Below are 18,019 nucleotides of genomic sequence, written 5' to 3'. Positions count from 1 at the left end.
CGGGCAATATTTTTCTTTAAAAATACAGTAAAGCTATAATGGAATGATTTAATCAGTATTTACTTATTAAGATCACTGGTTGATGCTTTTCAAAGCGATAAAATACTTTGATGCACACTGTACTGTATAGACAGTATAGGACTATGCATATACAGTACTGTACAGTATACTGTATAACACTATAGAAGATCCACTCCATTAGTTGAGTACGCGCTTTTCTACAGTACAGTATACAGTATACAGTACTACTGTATGCTGTAAAGTACAGTACAGTAAGCCATGAAAGAAAACTCGGACAAAGGAATGTTGATATCGTCAGTCTAGCAGACTGCGCACAGTGTGATAATTAAACCGGCCAAACCGGTTTCTCTCAACTCAATGAAGGCAAGGGCGGCTAGCTCCATTTTCAAATTTCGTAATACTTTATTTCCAATTACTAATAAAGTTAAACTATGATGCAACTAAACATCATATTGACGTCTGATGATACGGTTATAGTAGGGTTATAGACAATATTTTTTGTTATTTGATGTATTTTCCTTTGATATTTCTAATTTCTATATGACTCTATCGTACTCAAGTCAGAAATGGGATCATAATAATAATGAAGACGAAAGACTATATACTATCCAAGCGAGTTCGAGAAGGTGATCATGCATGCTTATTCAGATTCTGACCTTCTAATTAAGATCCTTTTCCCAGAAACGCTGATATGAATAGTACAGTATGCATTGAATTACAATAGTTGATTATTATTATACAGTACTCACTATCATCATTACAATAGTTATTTGTAGAACCCATTACTAGTAGAGATGGACAATGGCGTGCGATTCCTTTTTCCCAATGTTACCATAGCGATAAACAACAGCTGCAACTGTAGCCTGTAGGTGGCGCTTAATTCTTTCAATTGGGTTCATCATTTCTGATACTATACGATGTACTGAACATGGCTAACATAAGTGTACAAGACGATAATATTTAAAAAAAAATAACCAGCTGATTTAAGGCCAAGAAGGAAATTAGCGAAAAATAGATACTAGCGACTCCTGGCGAGCAAGTTAATACACGATTCGTTTTATCGTTAATAACCTTAGTTCTTTGATGATATCGGTACCGTTATGTATAGTGGATATATGGCAAATATCTCATGAGTCAATTTATTACAAATGATGAAATTGACACAATTGCTAAAAATCACGAGTAGAAGCCTATTGTGTACTGCAATGGAGGTGGTTATTAAAATTAATTCATAAAATAGCCGCTCATAAGATCATTCTTAACCTTAGACTTACACCTCTACCTGGCTAATACGCCTTAGTTAAAAACTTTAAAATGTTTCAGTAAAAATGCTAAGTGTCAAATTCAATGATATGATTACAGTTCTGAAAATCACGGTGCAATAAAAATCGTTCGTACGACGCCTTCATGTTTAGGATAATGCATGATTCAGTATTAGCTAGGTAAAGTGCATCAGCCTTCGGAATTGAAGAGATGCAAGTTAATCAGTGTATCATTTCACAGAATAATATACTGTGGTAATTTGGTTGCACAGTTTGTAGTCTGCGATCAATGAGATTATAAATTATTATCTGATGCATCATGGACTCATAAAAGTATGATAATATCTTTCATTACTAAAAGCTGTACAAATCTCTTGAAGCAATCTACCGGTAGGCTCATCGACGGCGTTCCCAAGCAAATGAATCAACCAGAGGATATAACGCTATACTTTAGTCTTCAATGTGGGCACTTTTTCATTGCTAGTAAGAGTTAATTTCTCACAAATGACTAAAACATTGTTACGCGTAGCATGAATTTGGGAATCCAAGTAGAGTAATCAATTAGTTAGCTAACTGGCTGGATATCAACCAGTTAAAACAGTTATTAGTGCTAATTAATGGGTAAGACTACCTTAATTAGCTTGTCCATCATACATATATATATATATATGTATATAATGCTTTTATATTTACTGTACATACAAAATATTTTACTTAGAGTACCGTGGATAACCTGCACTTGCTGATACTTCATCTCGCACTTAATAAGTCGTTGCAATTTCATTACTGATACCTTGGTGATACACACTACTATGTAATTGCATGTAATTATTCTTACGCGTATAGTTACATACATAGGACATGATACTGGATTAGTAGAATACAATTTACTGCACAAGCTTTATTTCGGCGGCAATTTCCCAGCGATTTAATATGCTAAACCATGAATTATTCAATTCTTAATAATAATCTATAGCTTAGTGATACAGTTGTTCTAAAAGATGAATAGACAAATTAAGGACTAACTAACAACTATCAATTATTAAACAGAATAATGATGTGTTGCAAAAATTGGAAGCCTTTAAATTTAAATAAACCAATTCATTTGATTTCAATCATAGCTGCATTGCTTAATAACTAGCGGCTATCACCGCCCTTAATTAGTACTGATGGGAAAGAGGTAATAATTTATGTATCATCATTTACTTATACTTGATTCAAAGCATTGTAAGATAAGATCAGCCGGTAAACCAGGTAATAATGTTTAACTATTTACACAATTTAACAGATTATTGGCTTCCAGCAGTGTTTCCTTGCGTAGCTGCAATGACTAATTTGATCGCTTCTTTTCTAAATATTGCCAAAAATTAGGTAAAGCCCACTATTAAACATTTTACGGACTAATCAACTAATAAGAGGCTGTCCTTCAGAGAATTAATCGTTTACAGTATTGCAAGAGTTTATAGCCAACTAACCCATCAGTTATTGTTATTGTCGTACTTAGCCATATGCAAATAGTGATTTTCGTCAATTTATTTTCACAGCTATACACAGAGGTTAGTTACAATTAAAAATGATTTGGTATAGCACATTAAGCAATGACCAAGAATAGTGTCAAGTTGTGCAGAGGCGGTAAGTAACGACTATGAGTTAGCGGTTTTGCCAATTATTTTCATGACGACAGACAGAGAACATTTATAATTAAAAATGATTTAGTATAGAACATTAGGCAACGATAAAGAATGGTATCACGCAGTGCAGCAGAGATAAGTAGCAACTATGAATTTCTCATCCCTAATTATGACCAGCCTTTTGTGCTATAGACGAACTGCGGCATTATTGTTATCATATTCAGGTATTTGGCCAAACTTGTCATTAAATTCACCTGAACGCAGACATATCTTGTCGCTATCAACAAGCCAGTTATATTGAGTGAGTGATAGAAAACAATGCTAAGCAATCAACTAAAGAAATTGGATAACTATAATTGTAATCATACGGATAGTTACAGACGGAACCAGCTGTGATAAAATAAAATTAATAGAAACGAACTATTATCCCGTACTTGCAAAATGTCCTTTTAATTATTAAGAATATAAATAAAAAAGTCTCTTATTGTAAAATAGTTTATGATAGAGGTAGATAGTGATTTATTGCAGACACTATTGTTTTGCTTCCATTACACAATATTATATGAAGTAATAGCAAATATTTACTACTTTAAATATTAAACGTTCACAGCAGCATTAGTGGCATTTATTCGCCTGTCATACTTGTATATATGTATATATACAGAGAGAGATAGAGATTTTAAGTGATGAATCAGGGTGTCGCAATTCAGATGTATTACGAAACTCTATCACGCTATGGGTAACTTTACGTAGCGTAAGAAGTTAATATATTATATTAGTGAAACATACAGGAAAGTAAGAAAAAGCCTTCGAAACTCATAATAAATATCTTCATTTAAAAATTCTGATTTATCATATAAATCTAAGTAAATAATGCGATACGTGATTGTAATTTTACTACCGTTGCCGCTAGCAATCATCAGTCATTGAGTCATGGATATTATCCCTTCATGTAATGAATTTACTTCCCTTTAATGCTAATTATTTATTAAAAGTATCTTTAGTGAATAATGTCGGTTGGTAGCAAGCAAGGGCGGTTGTGCCATACTATAATCGAAAGTTTCTATTGCATGTTGATTCAAGCTCCATTATTTTCATATAGTCAATTTTAAATTGTTTAAAATGTATCTGGCCATTCTACTACGTTAATTTGCCTCGGTGCAATCACATTTTTATCCTTCCGGAAGATAGATTCAGATGTATAATAAATGAATCTCGGTCAAACTTGCAATTTTATGCGTCTGACAGCTGGAACAATTTGCATGATATCGTTAACATCTTCCCGTAAAATAACATATGAAATATAAAAAAGACTTTTATGAATATACTTAATGCTAGTATATAAACGGAGTAATTTAAAGCATAGTGCTTGCTATTCGCTAAAAATCGCAAAAAATTATTAAGCTGAGTAAACAAGCTTACCAAGTATGATAAATAGTTGTTCCACCATGGCTTCAAAAATAGGGAAAAATTTATCATATCGTTTAATTCTGGAAATTACTCTATTAATTACATGATCAGAAGCCGAAATTTAGATGCGAGCATTTACTCAGCTGCATATTACAATATGCAACCAAGGTATATCTCTATTACTGCTTACTCTTTTAAGTCATTTACACCCAGTAGCTTTTGTATCTGGTTATAAGATGCATTATCATGTATTTGAACCAATTTCGAAACTGCAGCAACTATTGTGCGTGGTAAGCAATTCTCTTCTGTACAAATTGAATACAAAAATTGTAAAAAGAATTTAGTAATTAAAATGGAAACTTGAGATCGTTTCAGAACTACTAGAAGCTACTCTAGGAGCGTACTATATGCACTTTCATAAACTACCGTAGTCTCTTACCTAAACCTAAAGTTTCTCTCAAGGAGTGTAAAATATTGTAAGTTTCATTTAACTTAACGTATATATCGTTCATTCTAGTAAATACACCAGATAGAGTTTTGACGTCAAACAGTTTTTGAAAATGTTGTACCACAGTCTGCAGCATTTTTAGATGAGAAGGGTCCGATTCTGATTCCTAAAATCAATAGTAATCATTTCTCAAAATCAGAGGTCAGAGTAGACGACAAATGCTATCATTGATTTGTAGTTTAAAAACGATTATTCGAAGCTCGATTGTTGCATTAATCAATTGTAATTATCCAGTAGCGGTGTTAGCAGTATTTTTCTTAAAATGTCGGATCACGACAAATCGCAAATACTGTAGTACATTAAGTGTACGAAAAAGAAAATCAAATATTGCAATACGGTATATATGATACAAACTTGAATGTTGATTCCGTTATCTTCGCCATGTCTTGTTAGGGCATCAACAGCAGCATTAATTTCGGTTACTGTTAAAGCTTTATCTTTAAATATATCGATATCGTCTCTTTGCCATGGCAGCAGCGTAGAAGCTAGGCGATTAATTGACTGCTGTAATTCCTGATAGAGCAAATTAAAAGGGAAAGCGAAATTAAGATACAGAAGTAAGAGATTATTGCATGTGACTAAATGAGCGTCATGACACGTAATTTAAGAACATCCTAAATATGAATGTTGTACTTGTCGAGTGTAGCTACCTGAAGACCATGAAGTTGCTTTATCCATGCTTTAAGAGTAGGTATAATGTGATGCCAATTTTCCTCACATAAGTTATCAAGACCCTGCAACCGGATACCTTCATTTACATCCGGTAATTCACTTTCTGCTATAAGCTCGATGATAGCACGGATTAGCTATTTAAAAGAGCAGAACATTCTAAATTATTAATTCAGTGAAAAATAAATCGACCATGCGATAGCATGTTCTAGTTATTACCTTATCCATAAGCCTATATGTGTCAGCAATAGATGCCATTCCATCTAGATGAGGCCAAATTCGGTTAAAGTCATCAATTTTCATAAAGGTACAGATTTTCTGTATATTTAATATAGGCGGAGGGATACATTATTTACAGTATAAAACATAGCATTAATTCGTAGTCGTACTATCTTTCGTACGTATCACTTTACATTTTTGGCAACTACCTTGATGTTATCACGGCACTTAAGCAGAGACATTTTATTGATTTGATTTTCCTTAAAATAAGATATTCAATTGACTAATTTAGGGCATAATTACTAAATCCATAAAGTAATAAATTTAAATTATTTGCAACCGTGGTAGCACTTACTAAATTTTGTAGGTTGGTGTCTTCTACCGTGTCTTGTGTATGTTGATTTTTCTTTCTATCCTTTATACTATGTTGCGGATTATTTTAAATTTAATATGCAACGGAAATGAATATTATCTGCCGTAGACGTGAAAATTTTTACCTTATGTCGTTCTCCTGCAATATTTCTTCTAGTTTATTAGCGTGGCGCTTCAGTTTATTCCATTCACGTAAGCTTGGTCTACAAGATGTTTCGATAACGAGAAACATGAATAGTTTAGTTAATTTTATCGGAAATGAAAATCACTAATGTAATATCAGGAGCCACATAGTAGTAGGGTAGAAATTATTAAGGAAATTGTAATGCCCTATGTAGTTTTATGGCAGCAGTTATCCCGTGGCTGCTGTATAACCTGTCTTGTAACTCTCTTTTCATGCTGACATTGTCAACATCGAGATTCTTAGAATGCGATTTCAACTCGTGTATTTGTTTATCTGCTGCCTTTTGATAAATCAAGTGTAACATAGTCGAAAAGTGATTATTTATTATCCTAATAGCACTTACAGTAAAGTAATTGAATATACAGTATTTGCGATATACGATCTTACCTTTAACTTTTGCTGTAATTCCTTAAATTTCTTTTCCTGCTTTGCAACCGTTTGATGGGTAATTTTATTAGCTTTCTCCTGGATTTCTGCTGTTTCACCGGTTTCTAGCACCGCCCTTGGATTACTACTATGACTTAAAACGTCTATATCTGTACGTAAACCAACGAGATTAGAGTCTGCTTCATTAGTTTCAGCTCTGTTTTAAAATTAAAGCAGAAGTTGCAAAATACGATGAGGTCAATTAGCGTTGATTATCAGTTTGGCTTCAATTTGCTTATTATTAGCTTTAAAGCCTTGCAAGATTGAGTAAGACCTCATAATTTCTAATTCCATTTTTAGCTTTTCAATAACATTTTCATACGCATCCATAATCTCCAAAGTTCTAAAACGTTATTGGAATTTAACATTATAGACGTATGACTACAAAGTGAATCTTTTCAGTGAGTTTATTATATCATGAAGCATAACAAGACCAAGTATTTAGATGCTACTTACGCTCGATCCAAAGCATTGTAAAGCCGAGGTGATTTCTTTTTGATTAAACGAAAGATTTCATTGTGGCGATCAATTCGTTTCTCCTCCTTAAAATCAAATATGAAAGCTATTAGTCAACACAAGCATTTTATATTGATTTCGATAGTAAAAAATTAGTTCCACACTTAGTTACTTTTAAATTACATAGCAGCCATGTACAAATACTGCATCCATATTGAATAAGGTTATCATTGCAATTTAATACGAAGTTAACTGAAATATAGATTTATAACTATAAAATTGAAATGTTCAATTACTTTATCAATTAGATCATTATACTGCTGTCGCAACTGATCTGATTCTTTCTCGTTGTGTCGCAGCTTTCGTAATAATTGAGAATATTTGCTATGATAATTATCCCTCGATAAACGCAAAGTCTCAATTTCATCAGTATACTGATGGATTTCTAATGTTCTATCCTCATTGATTTCCTGTATAGTTCGCGCGATATATGCAGTATAAAAGGTAGTGAAAGTCAATACCCTCAAAATTTGTAGTAGAAGCCCTTTCTACACGCTTGGATATTTGGGTTATGACTAACCTTAAATTTTATTCTTTCATCCTCCAGCTGCATTCGCAATTGCGTAATCTATAGGATAAAGTTATTAGAAAAATAGTCATCATTTCAATTTCATAATTTGATCAAGATCGGAAGGATTAGGATAATCTACCAAAGTATGGGTAATGTCGCTATATTTACGAGTAATAAATAAGTACCTCCATATGTAGCTTTTCCGTATTAGAATTGTCATTACGAGATTTAGCCCTAATTTGGAAAAAGCAACGCCTTGGTATTTATGGATTTTACAACAGTGAATTCACAGGATCGACAAATGACTTTGAGTTAGCGTTACTGCTAATCACTCAAGAAGGTATCCATGTCATTGATTTGCAAGTCATAAACTGATCTACTGTACTTCTTACAGTCCCATGTTGAATAAAAAGTGTGATTTTAAACTCACTGAAAATTGCTGGTGGTTGTGATTAATTCTTGTATCAGTGCTTGACGTCTGTCACAATCGTCCATCAGGCTTGATAAGTTATTTCTTAAGATGGCTGACATTGCATTATCCATAATAATGATATCTAATGGAGGAAGAAACATTAGCGTTCTATCCAGTTGTTATCTTAAGATACAGCAATAGTCTATGGCGACGTTTCGAGTAATGATTATTAGTGAAGCACATGGAGGTAGTAATCTCTGCAGTATACGTGTATGTGGTGGATATGATGTAGTACTCGTTTCAATCAGTAAAATTGATGAAGTAGGAAACAAAGACCAAAGATCTGTATTATTGTCATTACATTCTGCTTCCTGGTAGCTATATAAACAAATGCAAAATAGTACTCTCTAAGAACTTTTTGAATATCGTAGTTTACAGAAATTTACAGTAGACTACGCGGACGGTATCTGCGTTGCATACTACAAAAATGACTCGATTTCTACTTCATACTGTTTTGCCAATATGTATTTTTTATACGACGACTGAATCTGCATACGAATGACATTAATAAATAAAGTCGAACCTACATGAAACCATTGGATGATTATATAAAGATAAGGTCATAAGTATGGATGATAAAATCAACAGTTGGTATTAGAATTTATCAGCATTTGTGCGTACTTTGGCATGGTATTTCAACAGAATCTTGCGATAGAAAAGAAATTGGTTGCAAGCCATGATGACGGAGTGATCGATTAATGCTATTCCATTGTAAATCTGCATGGTGCTATTAAAATAGAATTCATTCCGATTATCAGCAAGAACAAACTATGTTGATAACTCCAAAGATATCCTTGTTGTAGATATCAAAATTTGTTTGCAATAAAAGCACCGATTTCAGATTGGAATTTATAATTGATAGACCTATAGCCAATCTTCTATAGCTAACTGAACATGATGATAATTTTGTCTGACCTGATGATCTTCCTGACGGCTGCTTCCATATTCTGTGAGCATAGTGGCATACATGAAATCAGACAGATTCAAAACAATCAAGATCGTATTCGTTTCTACTCATCTATCCTTCATCTATTATACCTGCGCTTAACTCTCGGCCAGAATCATCGTCGTTATGGTACGGTTGTGCCATTGCTGAGTTTTCGGATACCTTCAAAAAACAATAAAATGGTCATGTCAATTGATCTATTACTTCCCTACTTTTGCTGTACCAATTCCTATAGTGGGCATTATTGTGGCCAAAACGATGATATTTTACTGCTTATTTATGTTCTACGTGCAACTGTATAAGACCAAAGCATGAAAGATACACTCGTCCACTATTGCTATTGATCGGCAGCAGTTCTTGATGACTAGGTAGGGCAGTCAGCAGAATCGAGCAATGGCTAATGTGATGTTTGCATCGTTGACACTATTTCCATGCTTTTGAATTACCGTTATTCTACAGCCATGGAGTCAAAATAAACCTAGAGATGAACAATGTCTATTCAAGACAAGATATACTACTCGTATACTGTGGATAATTCAAGTTGAATCTGTCGTCGTCATCTATGAGGCTTTCAAATTTACTTAAAATACAATTGTATGGAAATAATGTAGCTGTCAATGTAATTCACTGTCTATCGGAAGAACTTTCCATTTAATGGCTTAGAATGCCTGGTACACTCGTAGTCTATTAGCAGTGGATTGGCAATATAGTAGTCAGCGATCGCTCATGACACAAGAATATCGATTGCCTTGTCTACACATGCTTTTCCCCTCTTCACTGTATTGGTATCATTCATTTCTACTCTATTGACAAGCATGACAAGTTATCATTTTGCAGTGTTGACTATTCCCTACCAGACAGTAGATAATAAGCAGGATATCCTATCCATTTAGCACACAATTAGGCAAAGGTTGTTCACTGCGACCATAAATCCTTGCAATCGTTTAAAAGATACATTAATAGACATGAATTACCTGATCAGAATCCATGGTGGATAGCAAGCTCAATAGCTCATTCCTTGAGCTTTATTATTATATCAACAAGGGAACGAGAGTAGACCTGAGAAGGTTCGGTTCGGTTCGGTTTGGTTGAATACCTTTCTGAATACTGTACAGTACACGCTATTTCTGGCGCCCTTACGTTGTAGCATAGTACCGTAGGGTACAGTAGTATTAGTATATACTGTACCGTACAGTACCACACAGGACTGTGCTGTAGCTTGATTTTTGGCGGTCCTGTGTATTGTAGATGGCTACCGTACGTACTGTACGCTTTCAGGTTGTAATTCTGTACATTGGTGAATTTCATTTCACCAGTGTTGACGTATTCAATGGCTGAAATAAATAAATAAATTCCCCAATAAATATGCTGAACCTAGTCTAATAATGTTAAGGAAATTGAAACACGATGGATAGGAAATGATCTAGTATAAAGGCCTTCATGATCTGGTCCTGCTTGACACTATTATTCTGTATTCAAAAATGTTTTCAATACTGCGCCAGTAATAAGAGCTTAAGACCGGCGGTATTGCGTCGTGACTTGCAACATGATTAGACCGACCGTACATGTTGTAGATGGATGAAGTTGAGTATTTGTCATTTACAATTGCTCAAGGTTGCACCGATCTGTCTGCGTGGAATTGGAGTCAAATTGAAAGAAGATTTCTTCAAAATTGAAAGACCTAACTTGAGTAGAAGGCAAGACTATTTAGCTCAACCACTTTCAACCATTGGATATGTCCAGTGCTGTACACTGGTAAAGGACTTATCTGTCTGTCCGTACATGTTGTAGATTGATGAAGTTGAGCTACTTGAGTAGTTGTCGTTGACAATTGCTCAAGGTTGCACCAAGCTGTCAGCGTGGAATTGGAGCCAAATTGAAAGTAGATTTCTTCAAAATTGGAAGACATAACTTGAGTATAAATGTATAAGGCAACACTATTTAGCTCCACGACTTTCAACCATTTGACATGTCCGATGCTGTACTGTTGCTACTGTGTACAATGGTCAAGGACTGTATCTGTCTGTCTGTCTGTACTCAAATCACGCATGAGCACTGTCACAATCATCAAGTTGAAATGAACAATTGTTTATTCAAATGCCGGCAGATCTGCAGCCATCGATTGTCCTTGCCAAGACAACATCAACAGTATCGAGAAAACTGCAGAGTAGGATAGTAAAAGTCTTCTTTTCACTATTCTTTTGTCATGATTGTCAACGGATTCCAACTGAATTATTGCATGGAAATACTAGGTACAAGATGAGAAGAGGCTATCGTGGTAAGAAAGGCAAATGGGCTTTGGGAACAGTCGGCATTGGCTTGCTTCTCATTTATTGGCATCATGCTTTCATCATTTATTGTCTATTGACTTATCCTCCTCATATTATTCGACTAATAAGTCAAGAACCTTCTCGCAGATTGAATAGAGATAATCTAATGGCTGATCAATTTTGGCAGTTGTATCGTACTGAAAGCCAACATTATCAAGATCAATGTCAAGCCCAAGGTACTACATGCCCTGAAAAATTTACGTGGTTAACAGCAATGGTCAATGATCAGTATGTTATACCGGCTATAGTACTTGGCCATGGTCTACGAAAATTTTCTTGCTGTCATAGGATGTTGGCATTGGTGACTGCAAATGTTAGCCATCACAGTCGAAAAGCTCTACAAGCAGTTGGCTTTTCAATATTGCAAGTACAACATCTTGATTGTCAGTATTTACATCATCGTAATAAAAGAAAATTACCAAAGTATTCGGGAATTCTTGGTACTCATACACGATTTCATGCTTGGAAATTAATCAATTATTCTAGAATTGTCTACTTAGATCCAGATTTTTTACTACTTGGTAATTTCGATTCCTTTTTAACGCTTTCTACCAATAAAGAACTCATGGCGGCTTATTGTGCTCGGCCTGGAATAATCGATCCATGTTTTAATGCCGGTTTGTTAGTCATTCAACCTTCCATCAAGATATTCAATGATTTAATTGCTTTATGGAATAGCTTTTATAGTTGGAAATGCCTCGATGATCAGGTTTTAATGTATCAATATTTTGCTAAAAGATATCAATGGGATCCTTTGCCTTATTCATATAATGTCCGTCGGATGGTTTATTTTCCAATCAAGGCGTATCATTTCGCCTGTTGTAAATATAAAAAGCCGTGGAAATTACCACAGCCATCCAGACCGATAATATTAGGTCGAAAAAATTTGCTATCAAGTATTGATGGTATCATGCAACTGTGGTGGTACGAATTTTATCAAGCATTAGATCAATATAAATTAAATCGGTGGTGGTCCAATTATCTCAGCTCCAAGACGCTTTCATCGCCTTAGTACGCCAATGATATCAAAATGAGGAGGTAATGCCGGTACACAATCATCCACTTCCCAAGATGTACATAAATTGAATACCTCCATGCATACTATCAATGATAAGTAAGCAATTGCATTATCAACATGTAAACAGAACACGAAGGTGCTTAATGTTGTACATTGTTGAGGCAGGCCCAAGATATACGTATGCATAATATAATAAGCAACTTTAATGTTCATTAAATGGATTCCATTTGCGATTGTTATGGTTCAATTTTAGACATTTTGCTGGATTTACACTATAAAATCTCAAATTATATTATTTAAGAAAACTATCTTGTAGTAGTGTTTACTCGACAAAGTTTGAATCTTGATGATTCGGTATTTATCAATCTGATGAATAAATTGAATATCCGAGATATCATTTCATGCTGCAATAAGGGCTACTTTAAGTAAATGCTAGATATGCAAATACCCTATACAATATTACTTCTACAGTATAGACTGTCTATCTATGTGAAACACGTATTAAAATTTCTAGTTATGTATATCGACGTATAGGTGTAAATTCGATTTTCTTTTCTTCATTTCCTAAATTCCTTTTATGAAATGCATATCAAACGATATTCATCTAGTTGTATTCAATGTTGAATCACATAATTTCATGGTCATCACGTGTTATTACGGTTTGATATGGATTTCTTAGATCCGTTCCCATGTTCACTGTCTATAGATTGAAGCTTGTAGCTGAAATTTCCGTTCTTGATAAATAGTAAATTATACTAGTATACCAAACAATTTCCATTATTACCTACGCGTAAAGTGTATACTACAGTACTGACTACTAACTATGGAGTATTCGAATAGTTCCATCATAGTAAAGCCTCGCCTTGCTTTACAAGTAGCGTGATATTTTCGTTGATGAAATTGCCTAGAAACTATGCCTTAGGACCTTAACGCGTATAAAGTCGTCAGCTTTTCTGAGCGCTCAAGAGGGGTTGCTGTACCGCCAAGCATGACATTGACATTCAGCAGTTTACTACTAAAGTATACTGTACTGCTATACTGCTTTACTGCCTGTGTACACTAATAATAATAATAATTTATACATTAAGCGTGCATTAACATACTTGCACGATTTTATCCTTGCATCCATTTCAATCAGCTCTATCTTTGCAAAGGATTGCTTTTCAGGCCAATTGCCCAACTTAATATTCAAGAATTACGTCACATTGACCTCCTTTACTTTACTGCATACTTGTAGAAGTGATAGGAGCCCTTTGAGTTTGGTGGCTGTTGTAAGCCAGCTGCGATCGACTACAACTTCTTCAGTTAGACTCCAGTTGCGCTTCCGTAAGCACATTCTACTTGAATCCAAGCAATCCTTGCAAAGGATTGCTTTTCGGGCCAATTGCCTAGCTAAATATTCAGGAATTGCGTCCTATTGACCTCCTTTACTGTAAAGAAATGATAGGAGCCCTTCGAGTTTGGTGGCTATTATAAGCCTGTTGCGATCGACTAAAACTTACAGTCCTGCATGTAACAGTATACTTCAGTTCGCCTCCAATTGCGCTTTGGCAAGCATATTCTATTTGAACCCGCTCAATCTTTGCATAAGGATTGCTTTTCGGTTCAATTGCTTTGCTCAATATTCAAGAATACGCGCCATATTGCTGCATAGAGTGATAAAAGCCCTTCGAGTTTGTTGTAAGCCTATTGCGATCGACTATAACTTGCAGTCCTGCATGTAATAGTATACTTCAGTTCGACTCTAGTTACGCTTCCACAAGCACATTCTACTTGAATCCTCTTCATCTTTGCCAAGAATTGCTTTTCGGGCCACCTGCCTTGCTCAATATATTGATGAACTGCGTCATATTGACCTCCCTTACTGCATGCAAGTGGCCGTTATAAGCCTGTTGCAATCGACTATAACTTGCAGTCTTGCATACAACAGCATCCTTCAGATCGACTTCAGTTGCACTTCCACAAGCACATTCTACTTGAATCCATTGGAATCCTCTTAATCTTTGCAAAGGATTGCCTTGCTGATTGAAGATGAAAAGTCTTATTGGCCTTCCTCAACTGCAAAGAAGCGATCGGAGCGGTTCCAATCTCGTGCTGGTTGTAAGCCTATTGTGATAGACTACAGCTTGCAGTCCTACATGCAACAGTATACTACAGTTCGAGTCAATAGACTCTACCCGGACAGTGTTTTGCGCACACCACTATGGCTAACTATGGCCGCTGCTAGTTGTAGCAAGTGGAGACCTTGACCAAAACCATTTCCCTATACTGCCACCATCGACGACCAGTGCTGTCAGGGCACACACGGTAGTAATAAGCTGCAATTCGCTATCCCAAATTAATCATCGCTTTTTCTATCCTTAAAGGCTTGCAATTCCTCTTTAATTCGTCGAATTGATCGAGGTAAAACAGTTTTGAAGGCATTCTAGTGCACTAGAACGCTTGCCAATTGCAGTACTACGGTAGATTGAGTTGGAATACACTGTGTTAAGGTAGCAATCTCCAAGTTGAGTCGATTTTCATCACTAGCTGCTGGTGTCTTTTATTTGTTCTACCATTACGGCGTGGAAAAGCACTGGATAGATCACGTCTAAAAACGCTCAAAACATGGATAAATCAATAGAATTTACTGAACAAAGTATTGGTACTCGCTTGGACGATATACAAGCAAGCTTAGAGAGCTTTACCTATCGCTTACAATATGAAAATCTTCAATGGTAAGTTGGAATGGGATACAGCCTATGGTCAGTAACTTTTCAATCTTCCATTCTAGACATGCAGATCAATACGCACACACATGATAGCATCATTGACTACATTTGTATCCAATATTCATGGGACAAACTGAATAAAGAAGTTGGCGATGGATATTGCTTATTGGCTTAGGATAACCATGAATAATTACTGTATTGAAGATGAAATTTTGAAGGTCAATTCATTCCTTAATCGAGTGTTGTTTCTATTTCAATTTTATAGGCCTACGGTGTTGGATAATTTTGCCCTTATAGCAGGTATGTTGACGGTGTATTGACGAGTTTGCTATCAAGTCAATGACATTGAAAGATAGAATTTCAACAGCGATAACTTAATATACCGTTGCAATTCAGTTGTAAATCCAGTTCAACTTCAGTAGATATACCAGGCCTCTGTAGACTCCTTTATTGCTCTTACTAATAGTATTGAAAGATAGAATTTCAATAGATATAACTTGATATACTATAGCAATTGAATTCTGGATCTAGTTGAACTTTAGTAGAGGTACCAGGCCTCTGTAGACTCCTTTATGGCTGTTACAAATAGTATTAAAAGATAAAATTTCAACAGATATAGCGATATGTACCGTAGAAATTGAATTCTAAATCGAGTTGAACTTTAGTAGAGGTACCAGGCCTCTGTAGACTCCTTTATGGCTGTTACAAATAGTATTAAAAGATAAAACTTCAACAGATATAACGATATGTACCGTAGAAATTGAATTCTAAATCGAGTTGAACGTCAGGAGATATACCAGACTTCTTCATGCTTCTTTATGCATTGTCTAAGTAAATCTAGCACGATGATAGTAAATGTAGTATGCTCTTATCCATCTACTCTACAAATTTCTATTAGTTGTAAATTAATCCAAGGCAATATCACTGTTAACTGATAAAAATTGTCCTCTCACTATTATTCAGAAATGCCTGATATTAGTTGCTTGTGCATATCGCACTCTGTCGGTGTGAATGTAATATCCACTTGTACTCTCATACAGTAATCTGCTATACGCGTTTTAATGCTCACTTTTTTGTATTCTATCGTATCTATTAAAAATGTTCGAGCTCAATGCTACGTAAACAGATGGTATGATTTTTATTGACAAGATTCATTTTATTGCAGGACAAATGTCAATGTTGAATAATCATCTGAGGAATGAAAAACTACCTCAATTACATAATTTAATATTATTACCGCTTACAATCAGTCAGGAAACAGATAGCAATTTACAGGTATGTTAAATAGCACTGCACTATAAGCATAAAAGTGATTTAATAGACTTCCATACTACTTTGATGAGAATACTACATCAAAATCATCTAGCGTCTTAGTGAAATACTGTAGTATATACGATACAGTTTTTACATATGGACTGCATAAATGATCTCTGTTGCTATTCGTAGGAAATCACCAAGAATCGAATACAGACATTTGATCACGAAATTGGTAGGTGGTTGTTTAATCTCCATTGGGTAACCTTTATTTCGTACTTAAGATATAAATTGTATTCGGTATAGTATAGGTGACTTTCTATTTTAGATGCGATTTTAAGGCTGTTCGCTAAATACTTTTCATCATAGAATACATACATACAGTGTCATAGACGTGCAGTATATTAGTTCAATGTTGCGAGATAATTGCGTTTTAGATATGACTGTTAATCAAAGTCTACAGTGTAGCTAGATAGAAAGTCAAATAGATCGACGGTTCTAGTCACCGATCCTTTTACAGTATAATAAGAATGTTGTTGCTTGCACGAGTATACAGATGATTTTTGATGTGCAGACCATTTGATCACTTGTTAGTGTTTCAAAAGTTTTAAGTTGGTTTACACAATTTATTTTAAATCTTCAACCGCATGATTCTGTAGGTAACGTTCATTAGTGTAGATTATTTATTCCAATGGACTATTATTTTACTAATCAGTTTACACTTTCAACCATATTATAACAGCTCTGAATGTTGATCTATAATACTTACGATACTTATATGTACGTTATAGTACCAGATTATTTACGTACAAAGCCAGAACCGGAAGTTGAGAGAGATCAGAAAGAGCTAGCGGAAAAAGCCGATATGTTAAGTGAAGGAGAGAAAGAAAAAGAAGTTACAGATGCAAATGTACTGATCGATGATCTTATTGAAATCATTAATAATGCTAGAACAGCTTGGAATATACATGATTTATTTGATTAATATTGTAAAATTGTAGTATTGTTATAATTATTTCTCTCTTACTGTATATGATATCGCCCCTGTCTAAAATATTGTAGTCATAAGTCGATCTTCCTCATGGATCTTGATAGCTCGGATGACAGCACCTATCATATAAATCTAAATTTCTAGGTATTCGAGTAAAGTTGTTTAAAAGTACACTATTTTATCAAGATGTAAATTCATTATTTCCATTAATTTAAAATAGGAAAAAATTTAAGTAAAGGCATTAATGAATAATTTCATTATTTTATTCGAATTTTTCGAATACTAACTGATAAAGATTGAATAAAAATAAATTAACCTTAAGAATCGAGGAAGAGACTTAATTCGCGTCGGAAATGCAGATAACCCTCTACTGTGCAATAAACTTATGATTTTGCCAGAATGCCTAGATTATAGCGGAAGCAATTATTATAATGATCTAATAGCATTTCGCACTTTTTATTCGGAATGTCCCAAGGTGTTTGTTGTTTAATGATACTACAATCCACAAGTACTTATAATTAATTAATTTAAATTCTTTGTATAGCCTACATTGAGAAGAATCCTTAAT

General features: G+C 34.7%; 3 protein-coding genes across 3 annotated transcripts; 2 read left to right on the top strand and 1 right to left on the bottom strand.

Annotated features, from left to right (window-relative positions):
• Positions 1–4,510: 4,510 nt before the first annotated feature.
• On the bottom strand, positions 4,511–10,136 carry TRIADDRAFT_53930 (uncharacterized protein; the record flags this gene model as incomplete). The annotated part of the gene is made up of 20 exons (XM_002109635.1): positions 4,511–4,629; positions 4,764–4,938; positions 5,187–5,345; positions 5,483–5,638; positions 5,721–5,819; positions 5,930–5,980; positions 6,076–6,142; positions 6,218–6,295; positions 6,468–6,556; positions 6,664–6,859; positions 6,977–7,045; positions 7,159–7,244; positions 7,455–7,628; positions 7,739–7,786; positions 7,915–7,963; positions 8,160–8,283; positions 8,823–8,928; positions 9,117–9,148; positions 9,240–9,309; positions 10,122–10,136. The coding sequence occupies 20 exons, from the start codon at positions 10,134–10,136 to the stop codon at positions 4,511–4,513; spliced, it is 1,962 nt and encodes a 653-aa protein (XP_002109671.1).
• Positions 10,137–11,406: 1,270 nt separating this feature from the next.
• On the top strand, positions 11,407–12,489 carry TRIADDRAFT_53929 (uncharacterized protein; the record flags this gene model as incomplete). The annotated part of the gene is made up of 1 exon (XM_002110152.1): positions 11,407–12,489. One exon carries the CDS (start codon positions 11,407–11,409, stop codon positions 12,487–12,489), a length of 1,083 nt encoding a protein of 360 aa, XP_002110188.1.
• A 2,613-nt stretch (positions 12,490–15,102) lies between these two features.
• Positions 15,103–17,445, top strand: TRIADDRAFT_53928 (uncharacterized protein; the record flags this gene model as incomplete). The annotated part of the gene is made up of 5 exons (XM_002110151.1): positions 15,103–15,212; positions 15,472–15,506; positions 16,372–16,481; positions 16,653–16,695; positions 17,252–17,445. 5 exons carry the CDS (start codon positions 15,103–15,105, stop codon positions 17,443–17,445), a joined length of 492 nt encoding a protein of 163 aa, XP_002110187.1.
• Between the last annotated feature and the right edge of the window lie 574 nt (positions 17,446–18,019).

The sequence above is a fragment of the Trichoplax adhaerens genome, genomic scaffold, assembly GCF_000150275.1.
Source record: "Trichoplax adhaerens TRIADscaffold_2 genomic scaffold, whole genome shotgun sequence".
Lineage (NCBI taxonomy): Eukaryota > Metazoa > Placozoa > Uniplacotomia > Trichoplacea > Trichoplacidae > Trichoplax > Trichoplax adhaerens.
This window is presented reverse-complemented; position numbering and strand designations above follow the sequence as displayed.